We start from the raw sequence: 12,153 nt of genomic DNA on the forward strand, positions 1-12,153 counted from the left end.
TAATGTGGTTTATTTATTGTTTATGACTTTTGTAATTATGTAAATCTTGTTATGCTGCAAGCTGCCTTGAGCATTGTTTTTTAACTGTGGAAAGGTGGCATACAAATAAAAAATGATGATCATGATGATCATGATGATCATGGCTGGCCACTCCTGCAGCCACCACCCATCTGAGAAAGATTCCTGTCAAAGTGTTCTGCAAAGTGCCCATCTCATCGTCATGTATCTTTCTAAGGGCAAGGTCTTATAGCTGAGGTGACCAGGAGAGTGCTCACAATGCTGTAGCTTTACCCCAGCAGCTAGAAATGCTTATTAAAAAGAGATAGAGAGAGCTAAAAATACTAAAATAACTTTAAACCTCCAACTAATCTGTAAAGAGAATTTCTAGTTGCCCCGACAAAGTGGCAGTGGCACAGGCACTCTCCAGGACCACCTTACCCATAATGCCTCACTCTGAGGAAGGACCCCCTTGCTCACAGAAAGTGGAGAGACTCCCCATGCTACACCCACATTGTCAATGGCAAAACAAGTTAAAAGTAAGGGAGGAGAGGTGAAGGAGTAACAGATGAGAGCAGTAGTAGGATAGCTGCTTAAGGTGGTGCCACACATTGTACTGACCCTCATAACAGGTGTCATTAAGGGTTGAACAAGACATATGGGAACCTGGGTTTCTGCCAAATGGCTGCAAAGCAATGTGGGGGTAAACATGATTTCCTAGGGGTGGGGAAGTGGTGGATAGAAGGGTCTTAACCTTTCTTCCACTTGCCTCTTTTTTCCCTCATCTGCTGCCTGGGTCCATTTTTCCCTGTGACATAACATACATACACCCATAAATCCAAGTAGATTAACAGGATCTGGAGGGAGAAGCTATGGGAGGAAGGAGGCAGATGTAGGAAGCATAGGCGCCGACTCCATGGGGCCTGAGGGGGCCCGAGCCCCCTCAAAAATTCGTTTGGGGGGGCTCTGCCCCCCCAATAATTTAAGAAAATTATTAGTTATACGATCTAGAGAGGGGGTGGGGTTGCGGGCTCTCGACCCATCAACAATCTCGCGGGGCTGGCGTCAGCCCCGCGAGAAGCGGGGATTCCCCCTAGCTCATTAATATTCACCGCCCACGGTGGCAGCCAATCGGCTGCCGCAAAGGGCGGGCCTTCACAGGTTCACCCCGGTATGGGCCCCCCCAATATTTTTTCTAAGTCGGCGCCCTTGGTAGGAAGAGTTAAGCACACAAACTCAATGTTTGTGATGCATAATCTAGCCCTCAGTTCTTCAGAAATTATGGCATGCTGGCATTCCAAATATTAGCTGTCAAAATAAATCTAAGTTTTCAAAGCCAGGGCATAGTCTGGTCATCTTGTGTCTAGACCCGTTGTTGCGAATGTGACGTGAGAATGCCAAACCACAAATAAATCTGTGTTCAAATCCTGAACACTCTTTGGAGGCTGAAGCACATCCTTTCTGCCTTGTGGGGATAAATATTTAAAATACTAACCTTTCTGTCTTCCATATTTTACATCTCCACATGGGGAGGAAAGCTTTTCACATCACTCAGTGACTTTGCACAGTGGCTAATTAAAGTTAAAATTCATATGATCAAACACACACACACCGATCCTTCACACTTGATTATAAGTGTGGGGGAAAGGTTTTCACTTTCACAACTACATCATGAAAGCAGCTCCAGATTATGTCATAATGGAGGTCCTCTCCTAAGCACATGCTAAAGATCACTGACTCTTTTTGAACACCCTGGAATTTGTTCCCAAGTAATTCATAATGCATATTACTGCAGAGAAGAGTTTAAATACTTCATCACTACCAATATAATCTTGGTATGTGCATACAGTGGTACCTCGGGTTAAGTACCCGGTACTTAATTCGTTCCGGAGGTCCGTTCTTAACCTGAAACTGTTCTTAACCTGAAGCACCACTTTAGCTAATGGGGCCTCCTGCTGACGCCACGCCACTGGAGCCCGATTTCTGTTCTTATCCTGAAGCAAAGTTCTTAACCTGAAGCACTATTTCTGGGTTAGCGGAGTCTATAACCTGAAGCGTATGTAACCTGAAGCATATGTAACCCGAGGTACCACTGTAGTACCCTACTTCTACAGAAGACACATAAAACTACTCAAAAAACCAGTTCTGCACCGCAGTTACGTCTAAACATACTTAATGTTTGTAAATGTTAATTCCATTAATTATATATATTCATAGCAACATGGCAGCTAAACCAATTGTTGCCAAAACTTTAATAACAAAATCTCTAAGTACATTGTGGTGTTCACCTTGCCTATTTCTGCAACTGACACACCACACACTGTGGATTGTCTATTAATATACTACCATTACATTTCATATCAAACACCTGTCTTCATAACTTATTTTGAATGTTGGTTGAATTTGGGCTATAGGGTGATTTAAAACAGGTAACAAAGAGGCCTTTCCTGAACATAGACTATAGGGAGTTGCTGTATATCATGCCAAACCATTGTTCCATTTAGCTTGGTACTGTGTACACTGATTTCAGGCAGGGGACCATTATCAGCCATACCTGGAGATGCCAGGGACTGAACCTGTGACATTCTGTGTGCCCTGCATGTGCTCCACAACTGAGTTAAAGCCCTTCTCCGAAATTGCTGGAAAGCCATTAAGTGGCATCATAATGTGAATAAACCCTTAATTAGAAAATTCACAAGTGCAAAAATTACTACACTGACTAATTAGAAACGGGAAAGACAATTCTAAAGACTTGATCCAGTCTTCAATATCAAGGCAGTGGGGGAACTCTTTATTTAATTTACATTGGGGATCTGATGAATCAGATCCCCAATATATTTGCCAGCAAATATGTAACACACCCCTCTAATATCCTACACTGCATCACTGGAACAGCAGTAATATATAGCCCATTATAAAACAGAGTGTGAATATGAGATGAGAAGGAGCTTAACCTACAATATTCCTCCCTAAAGAGATAACTTCATTTCTATAATTATTCCCTTCTCAACACCTCTGGAAGCATAAAAGATTACAAGGCTAACACAGACATCCCCTAAATGTGTCCATACTTCTAAAAGGTTAATTAAAGGCCACAAGGAAAGGCTTTCATGTTAAAAATGTCCAGAGAGCCTTATTGATTTTAATTTAGCTTTAAATGTCTTATTAGCACAATGCAAAACATCTAAAAAGCAATGTGATTTTAAGCCAACAAGCTCTAAAAACAGAATTAGTGGTACATTTATTGTTCTCCACCCCCCCCATATTTTGAAATGCTGGTGTTGTTTTCTCTCTTATTAAGAATTTTGCAGCACCTAGGGACGCGGGTGGTGTTTCGGGTTAAACCACAGAGCCTAGGACTTGCCAATCAGAAGGTCGGCGGTTCGAATCCTCGCAACGGGGTGAGCTCCCATTGCTTGGTCCCTGCTCCTGCCAACCTAGCAGTTCAAAAGCACGTCAAAGTGCAAGTAGATAAATAGGTACCACTCCTGCGGGAAGGTAAACGGCGTTTCCGTGCGCTGCTCTGGTTCGCCAGAAGCGGCTTAGTCATGCTGGCCACATGACCCAGAAGCTGTACGCTGGCTCCCTCAGCCAACAAAGTGATATGAGCGCTGCAACCCCAGAGTCAGCCATGACTGGACCTAATGGTCAGGGGTCCCTTTACCTTTTTAGGGCACTCATGGTACTAAATGAGAGGCCCTTCCTGAATAATATTCTTTGTGGGTAGGCACTATTCATGGGTGGACAGTGGAATTATTCCACTAGGCTTGCCTGTCCCTCCTCTGGATATTTCCACTTGAATGTTTGCATGCAGTCTACATGGGAGAAATCCATTGTGGATTTGCTTATAGGCCTCAGGAGAGCTCAAGAATCAGATGGAGAGCATACTGTGGGTGATGGTAATGAAAGCCGCTGAAAGGTCCAGCAGATCCAATAGGGACACACACCCCTTGTCCAATTCCTGGTGCAAGTCGTCCACCTAGGTGACCAAAGACTCTTCTGTCCCACAACCAGGCTTGAAACTAGAGTGAAATGGATCTAGATAATCCATCTCATCTCGAAACCCCTGGAGATGGGACTTCACCACATGCTCTAGTAACCTAGCCCAGAAATGCAGTGCTGGAAACTGCTGATAATTATCCAATATGGTGGGATTCAGGGAAGGATTTTTCAATAGAGGTCTTAACACTGCCTCCTTCAGGCATACTAGGATCCTGACTTGCTGTAAGGAGGCACTGACCATTCCCTTTACCTCCTTGGCCAGTTCCCCAGTGGCCTATTTAATGAGACAGGAAGGGTAACGATCTAGCACACACGTGGTAGCTCTCCAAGGATCCCTTCACATTCTTGGGTTGTACAAATGGGAAAGAATCCATTATCACTGGAAAAGCTGGGGCCAAAGTTACCTCTACTGGGCCTGTATCAACTACAGCAAACAAGTCAGAATGGATCTGAAAGATTTTTTCAGTAAAGTGCAAATTGTTAAGAGTTTAGTGGGCTTTTGTATTTTGACTTTACCAGTCCTTGTACCAGACTTGATCTCCTTCCGCAGGGCCTTCCACCTGGCCTACAATTTGAATTAGCCTGATCCTCTATTTCCTTTTCCCTTTCCTCTTCTATGAAGAAACCCTTTCTGGGACCCCACATTTAAATTCTTATTCACACACATCCTTGCTGGCCCTAGTAGGACCAGCTTGGCCAGTTAGCCCTGGTGATCATTCGATGTCTACTGACTGGGGTACCCCCCAAAAAATGACCCCTGAATTTTTGAATTTTATTGATATTAATGCTCATTTTATGTTGTATTCTATGCTGTTTTATGCTGTTTTAAAGTCACATTTTAATCAATGTTTTATATTTGCTGTTAGCCGCCCTGAGCCCGGTTTTTAAACCGGGAAGGGTGGGGTATAAATAGAAATTTATTATTATTATGATTACCTTTGTGGAAGTTTGTGCCATGTCAAGGCCTGACACCATCACTGATGTGCATGCTACTTCAGAGACTTTGGTACATGCAATGCCAACATCTCTGGACCTCAAATATGCAACCTCACCACACACATGCAAGACCTGCCATGGCCCACAAACATTTATGTGTGCCATTGCTGACATAGTTCACCTTCCCTATGGTGAGATACTTAAATACTTAGCATGCTTCATGTATATATATTAAAAAAAGCTTCATGAACTCCTTGCACATATCCAAAGACTGCAAAGTGTTATGAATCAACTTAATGTCATGATGTAATCAATGTGCATTGCAGGACATACTAGAAACATAGCAGTTGTTCTGGGGCCTGTTTCTAAAGAGATATGCTGGAATCTGATGAATTCTGGGCTAGATTCCAGCTTAGAGAATCTGATTCTGCCAAAAGCCATCCAGGGGAACACTGGATGGCGCCACTAGGCTCATACATTTTTACTCCAGCTCTTTGTTGAGCAGGGTTGACAGGAAGAGAGTGGATGAGTCAAAGGAAGAATCAAAAGAGAAGCAAGGAAAACTTGTTTCCTGGTGGGTCTGGATAAAGAGAAATAAAGAGTGAGATGGGATGGACCGCAATCCTGTGAAGGTCTATTCGGGGGGGGGGGGGAATTCCACGGAATACAATGGGACTTACTCTGATGCAACTATGCAGAGGATTGAAACTTTAGAAAGAAAGGCAGTTGGGGCAGATGAAGTTAGGAAGTGGTGTGTGGTGGGGTGAGAAGAGGTGGACAATAGGTGTGTTATCTCTCAGCTTTAGCATTTTGCTTTCTGCTAGACTGATGCTTTGGGATGCTATGTGGAGTCAAATATGTGGCTTGGTATTTGGGTCTCAGATCCAAACTCTATCTTGTACTCGGTTTTTTGGGTACGTGTCTTCTCTTTCAGCCTCACCATACTATCTATGAAAATAGGTATTGAGTTGTGGCTGCAAATTTTGACTAGCCACACTTATCAAGGCCACCATTTTATTCTCTTCATGACACTTTCTCAAATTTCAGGCCTGAAAAGCTGGTGGACCACTCAGGTTGCTCCTTTTTAACACCCGAGTTGCAACATGTTTTAATAATACATTATAATTGTTTGCAAAGAATTAAGACAAACTAGACTGGTACAAAGCAAATGCTTTGTGACTTCAATTAAATATTTAGCAGATATTTATTCAAATCAATTTCAGGCATTGCTTGGGCACTCAGACGTTTGGTACAACTCTCAAGATATTTAAAAAATGGAGGCCTTTGAGCCTTCCCAGCTGAGCAGTGGCAGAGGTAGAAGAAACTTTAAAGAGGATCCAGTCACATAAAGGAGTTATTGGAACTATTGTCGTAAATGCAGAAGGCATCCCAATCAGAACCACTCTTGACAACTCAACTACAGTACAATATGCTGGTCTCCTTCATCAACTCATGATGAAAGCAAAAAGCACAGTGAGAGATATCGATCCCCAGACTGATCTAACCTTTCTCGGGATTAGATCAAAGAACCATGAAATCATGGTTGCCCCTGATAAGGAATATCTTCTGATTGTTATCCAAAATCCTCGTGAATAGACCATCCACACCAATTTTATGAGAAATGTGCTACAATTTTAAAATAACATTTACTACAGATATATAAAGGCATAACATACCACTAAGAAACGTTTCCAGTAACTTGTCAGGAAGTTTGCAAGCTAAAATCTCTTGTGTGTGCAAATGCATTGTATTTGTAACTGAATTAATAAAAGTGTGTCTAACTGCTTAAAGGACAATTAATGTAAATGCTTAAAGCATGTGTAGAATTTTTAAAGCGAGAGAAAGGTTTAGAATTAAAGCAACAACTTTGATTAACAGCACACATTTCCTCCTGAGATTAGGTTGGCACCTATGTTAGCTAATGTTAACTATGTTAGCTAATTTTCATCACCAGCTGACAAGATTCTTATTCTGCTAGGCCTTCTGAAGTATGAAAATGGCCTGTGATGATTATTTGTTGTTTGATCAAAGGTAATTGTTTTAGATTCGCATATTTGTGTCATTATTTTACTGTTGATTTCACATTCTCATAAATATTATTCTATTATGAATATTGTGATTACTTTCATAACAAATGATGGAAAATATATATACTGGAAACTAACTAACTAACTAACTAACTAACTAACTAACTAACTAACTAACTAACTAACTCTGGCTTCAATCTTAAGCTTCCCTTCTGTTCATATGCACTTTCTGCATGTGGAAGTGGGAAAGAGGATTTTCATTGCACTTTTCTCAGTGCTATTTTTCTAGAAAAAGAGGTGCCGGAACTCACCATGAACGCCTCCCTTGTTCTCTTTATAATGGCAATGGAACCCACCTGAGAGGTGCTGGAACTGAGTTCTAGCGAGTTCTGGCTGAAAAAGACCCCCTGACCTTTTTCTTGCCCCTGTGCTGCCACCCCACACTGTATAGGGGCTACAAGATGGAACAGATAATTGCAAAAAAAAAAAAAAAGTGCTCTCCCCCCCCTCCCCATATGCAAGAATGTGAGCAGAGTTCAGCTCATGGGAACTTAAAATCTAGGCTGCTGTGTTTCTATGAACATTTGAGGCATTTTTTTAAAAAGCAGGGTAAGAGCCTAAGCAACCTGGTTGACTTTAACTCTTCACTTTTCCATGAATCCTTAATGAAAGTTCTGCAGCAGATGATGGAAACATCCTACAGCCAGAGTCAATTTACAGCAACATCTGTTTTCTGTCTCTTTTTTCAGTTTATGCCTCAAGTATAGGTGCTTAGCAAGCTGAGACACATGAATAGGTAATGCTATTCTAGGCTGCATCAACAGAAGTATAGTGTCCAGATCAAGGGAAGTAATAGAACCACTCTATTCTGCCTTAGTCAGACCACACTTGGAATACTGTGTCCAATTCTGGGCACCACAATTTAAGAAGGATGTTGACAAGCTGGGATGGGTGCAGAGCAGGGCAACCAAGATGATCGAGGGCCTGGAAACTAAGCCTTATGAGGAGCGCTTGAAGGAGCTGGGTATGTTTAGCCTGGAAAAGAGGAGACTGAGAAGAGATATGATAGCCATCTTCAAATATCTTAAGGGCTGTCACATGGAGGAGGGAGCATGCTTGTTTTCTCCTGCTCTGGAGGGTAGGACTCGGACCAAAGTCTTCAAGTTGCAAGAAAGGAGATTCCAACTAAACATTTTGAAAAACTTTCTGACAGTAAGAGCTGTTCAGCAGTGGAACAGACTCCCACAAGAGGTGGTGGACTCTCCTTCTTTGGAGGTTTTTAAACAGGCTGGGTGCAGATTCCTGCATTGCAGGGGTTGGACTAGATGACCCCCAGGATCCCTTCCAACTCTAAGATTCTTTGTCAGAAAAACAAAAACAAACCACAAGTGTGGGCCAGTGTTAAATGCATGCTCAACATTTGACTTTGGGATACAGTAGGGTGCTGCAGAAACACCACTGCAAATGTGTTCATATTTGTATGGTTTCAGATCCTGGGTTTATCAAGAAGGTCAGCATCAAGATATCAGCTGTCTTCAGGCAGGGTTTGAGGAGTTGTGGGTAAAGAACATGCAATCCTGCATCCAGCCATGCGTAAATAAACCAGCACATCTGTATTTGCCCCTGCAGTGTAATTTCTTTGCCATTGTAGAAAGAAAGGTTGCATCAAGGAGGTATTGAGGGGGGGGTGCTTTCTTACTTACTTAAAAAGCTGTAAACTCTTAATGACAGTAGTTCAAGATGAAATCTAAAACTACAGGAAATGGTCAGAATAATGTCAATTCTGTGCTGGATGGACATGCAAATTTCTGTGGGGTTTTTTTTAAAGGAAAAGTTTGGTACAGGAAGCCCAGAAAAATGCAGTCCATATATGCAAAGTTATTAGCCTGCATGAAGTTCTTTCCTCTCATAGACTTCAATTAAAGTCACACTGCTATCATCTAATTAAAATAATTTATTGTCCTAGCAGACAGTTGCAGGATCCATTCTGAAAAGCTTAATGGATGGTCATTTTATTTATTTATTCCCTTAAATTAATACCCTCCCTTTCTTCCATCATGAGACCCAAGGCAGTGTACATATGGTTCCCAAGCAATCACCCATGCACACATTGACTAGATCCAGACCTGCTTAATTTCAGCAAGTTGGTGGTCTCATGTGCCTTTTGGTTATATCTGGGACCACCAGACACTAGTGTTCATGGCCATTCTTACTACTTAATATTCTGCTTTAGGTTTTGATACAGGAGGTGTGCTTAAGAAAGATTATGTCTATTGTGATTAGCTAAATATATACAAGAAATGGCTCTCGGTGGCTACTATTCAGGATGGTTTTGCGCCACCGGCAAGATCAGAGGCAGCGCGCCTCTGAATACCAGTCACCAGAGAAGAACAGTGTGAGAAGGCTATTGCCTTCATGTGCCTGTTTGTGAGCTTCCCACTGGCATCTCATTGGCCACTGCAGGAAACAGAACGTTGGAAAAAGAGAAGCTTTGGGGCTTATCTTAAATTCTTCTCATGCTGCCCACAGTGGGTTTTTAAATTTTATTTTAAGGATGAGCAAAACTACTATCCTCTCTGTCTGGGTCTGACTGTAGAGTTGAGTTAAAGCAGCCTTTGTTGTCTTCTCTTTTAACACTAATTAGGATGTGGCTTTATCAGATAGGATATACGGTGTCAAATTAACAATGTTGCCATTGTTATGTTTGCTTTTGCTTTTGCTGCAGCCTAAATGCCTGATACAAAGACTTTCTGAATCAGCACATATGTTCAGGAGGTGGTGCACTTCCAGCTATCTCATAGCTCAGTGTGACAAAACAATTAATTGTGCTGGCTTTGCAACCAATCGAGTCTGTATTGAAGGCAGGTATGCCAATTACAGAGCATCAATTTCCTATCAAATATTACATGCCAGCAATAATGAAAACTGTCGTGCCTTTAATCCTAGTGGCCATTCACTACATAGTGAATGTAAAAACAGAATGTGGAATGCAGAAACAGATTTCACGTAACTGCCAAAGCTGAGCTCTCCTACTCTCCTCTCCTGCACTGGTCATGCTATCTGGGGCAGATGGGAGCTGTAGTCCACAACAGATGGAGGGTACCATATTGGAGAAGAGAGATCTAGTCTTCTCCTAGTGCCACTGTATTCTGCTCTGGTCAGACCTCACCTGGAGTACTGTGTCCAGTTCTGGGCACCACAGTTCAAGAAGGACACTGACAAACTGGAACGTGTCCAGAGGAGGGCAACCAAAATGGTCAAAGGCCTGGAAACGATGCCTTATGAGGAACGGCTAAGGGAGCTGGGCATGTTTAGCCTGGAGAAGAGGAGGTTAAGGGGTGATATGATAGCCATGTTCAAATATATAAAAGGATGTCACATAGAGGAGGGAGAAAGGTTGTTTTCTGCTGCTCCAGAGAAGCGGACACGGAGCAATGGATCCAAACTACAAGAAAGAAGATTCCACCTAAACATTAGGAAGAACTTCCTGACAGTAAGAGCTGTTCGACAGTGGAATTTGCTGCCAAGGAGTGTGGTGGAGTCTCCTTCTTTGGAGGTCTTTAAGCAGAGGCTTGACAACCATATGTCAGGAGTGCTCTGATGGTGTTTCCTGCTTGGCAGGGGGTTGGACTCGATGGCCCTTGTGGTTTCTTCCAACTCTATGATTCTATGATTCTATGATTCTAGTCCAGTGTTTGGTCCTCTCAGTGGAAGTAGCTCTCTAAGGTCTCGGGCAGCTGCTCTCCTTACCAGAGATCATTTTAACTGGAGATGCCAAGAACATTCTACTTACTTAGCTATGGCAACTTAGCTATGCTCTACTACTAGTTTCGCTTACCTGGACCCCATCAGAAGCTGGAATGTAGCTTGCTCTTTTAAATGTATCTGTAACATTTCTGAGAATTTCCACAGAAACCAAGAGATCCCCGGCATAAAAATTCTTCCTCTGAGTTAAATCCAGAAGGGTCTTCGTCACCTGGGACATTCCTTCACCTGCCAGTGTCCTCTGTCCTTTTGCAAGATGTTCTTTAATCTGTGAAAGTTAAAACAGTGTGATAAATATTAGAACCTACTTTACTAAATAGTCCCAGACTCACCACCAAATGAACTTGAGAGATTGCTATGAGGATATTCTAAAGAAACGGGAATAATTTACAGCTTAGCCATGATGTCAATTTTACATAGGATGTCATGAAACACATTTAGGGGGAAATAAGAGAGCTACTTCTTAATTTTTCCACAAAGAAATATGCTGGGCCAGAGTAAACTACTGAGTTGGAGAATCTGGAGGCATGTTATTAAAAAAACACAAAAAACCCCCAAAAAGCCACACAGCTGCAGTCATTATACTTAGCATTCATATACTTTTTTTTGTATGAGAACTTCAGACACATTACATTGCCAGACTACATAAATAACCACTTTATGAGAGCAATCTACATTCTATTCAAGTCACTGGCAAAACCTTGATTTATAGGTTCCTTTGTATTTTGATGCCTTAGAGATAAGAGTGTCTCTCTGAAAACAGTATCACAATAGAATGTGGCTGTTTCAGGCTCACTATGTTTTGGAGCAATTTATCCCTAAAGATGAGCAACCAATAGGTTCCAAGCTTGTTGAAATTTATTTTGGCATAATAAACTCTAATTTGCACCCATGGTTTTGTAGGATGTAAAATCCCATTCCTGTCAGTCTCCGAGTGACATTCATATGCTTCTTCTTTCCTTGTTCTCCTGTTTGTTTGGATTGTGTGGCCTAATCCATTTGAAGAATACAAAAGGAAGCTACTTCAGGGTATGGGTTTGGGTTTGGTGGCTGATGTTGCCTGACATCTTATATGTATTATTTGTAGTATTTTTTGTAGTCTTTATTACTTGCCTTACATGTATGTCCCAAGGCAATGTACCAAATATAATAAAAGCAGTTTAAAATAGTTGCAGAAGAGACAGAAGTGTTTAAAAACTATACAAAGCAAATACCTAGTCATCCAGTTGTGAAAGCCTGACATAGGTAAACATTGAGAACAAAGGGAACCAGTTCCCATGGAAAGACAAAATCTATGAATCACTATATGCATATGCAGAATTTATAAAGTCTATTAAGTCTATTATACTTTTCTCCTTAGCTGCCAGTTGGTGCAAATTCATTAGTTTCAGCTGCCCCTTAAGCCAAGTCAATAGATATATTACAG

The 12,153-nt window shown here is 41.8% G+C and overlaps 2 protein-coding genes across 6 annotated transcripts in view; one reads left to right on the forward strand and one right to left on the reverse strand.

The window, feature by feature from the left end:
• The window catches only part of ADGRB3 (adhesion G protein-coupled receptor B3), a 445,105-nt gene that overhangs the window by 236,398 nt on the left and 196,554 nt on the right, over positions 1-12,153 (reverse strand). For all 5 annotated transcript variants that reach the window (XM_028722675.2, XM_028722676.2, XM_028722674.2 and 2 more), the window contains one exon: positions 10,801-10,995. In XM_028722675.2, the coding sequence (XP_028578508.1) occupies positions 10,801-10,995 (195 nt within the window). The remainder of the gene's footprint in view (positions 1-10,800; positions 10,996-12,153) is intronic.
• On the forward strand, positions 3,806-6,544 carry LOC114593248 (dynein light chain roadblock-type 2-like). Its single transcript, XM_028721627.2, has 2 exons — positions 3,806-3,896; positions 6,242-6,544. The coding sequence occupies exons 1-2, from the start codon at positions 3,806-3,808 to the stop codon at positions 6,529-6,531; spliced, it is 381 nt and encodes a 126-aa protein (XP_028577460.2). The 3' UTR covers positions 6,532-6,544.

This window comes from Podarcis muralis, chromosome 3 (assembly GCF_964188315.1).
Source record: "Podarcis muralis chromosome 3, rPodMur119.hap1.1, whole genome shotgun sequence".
In the NCBI taxonomy this organism is placed as follows: domain Eukaryota; kingdom Metazoa; phylum Chordata; class Lepidosauria; order Squamata; family Lacertidae; genus Podarcis; species Podarcis muralis.

Excerpts from the sequence above, each read along its gene's own strand:
- LOC114593248 (XM_028721627.2), top strand. The coding sequence starts at position 3,806 with ATGCAGTCTACATGGGAGAAATCCATTGTGGATTTGCTTATAGGCCTC. Across the intron at positions 3,897-6,241 it reads AGAGCATACTGTGGGTGATG|TGGCAGAGGTAGAAGAAACT; the intron begins GTAATGAAAGCC and ends CCAGCTGAGCAG.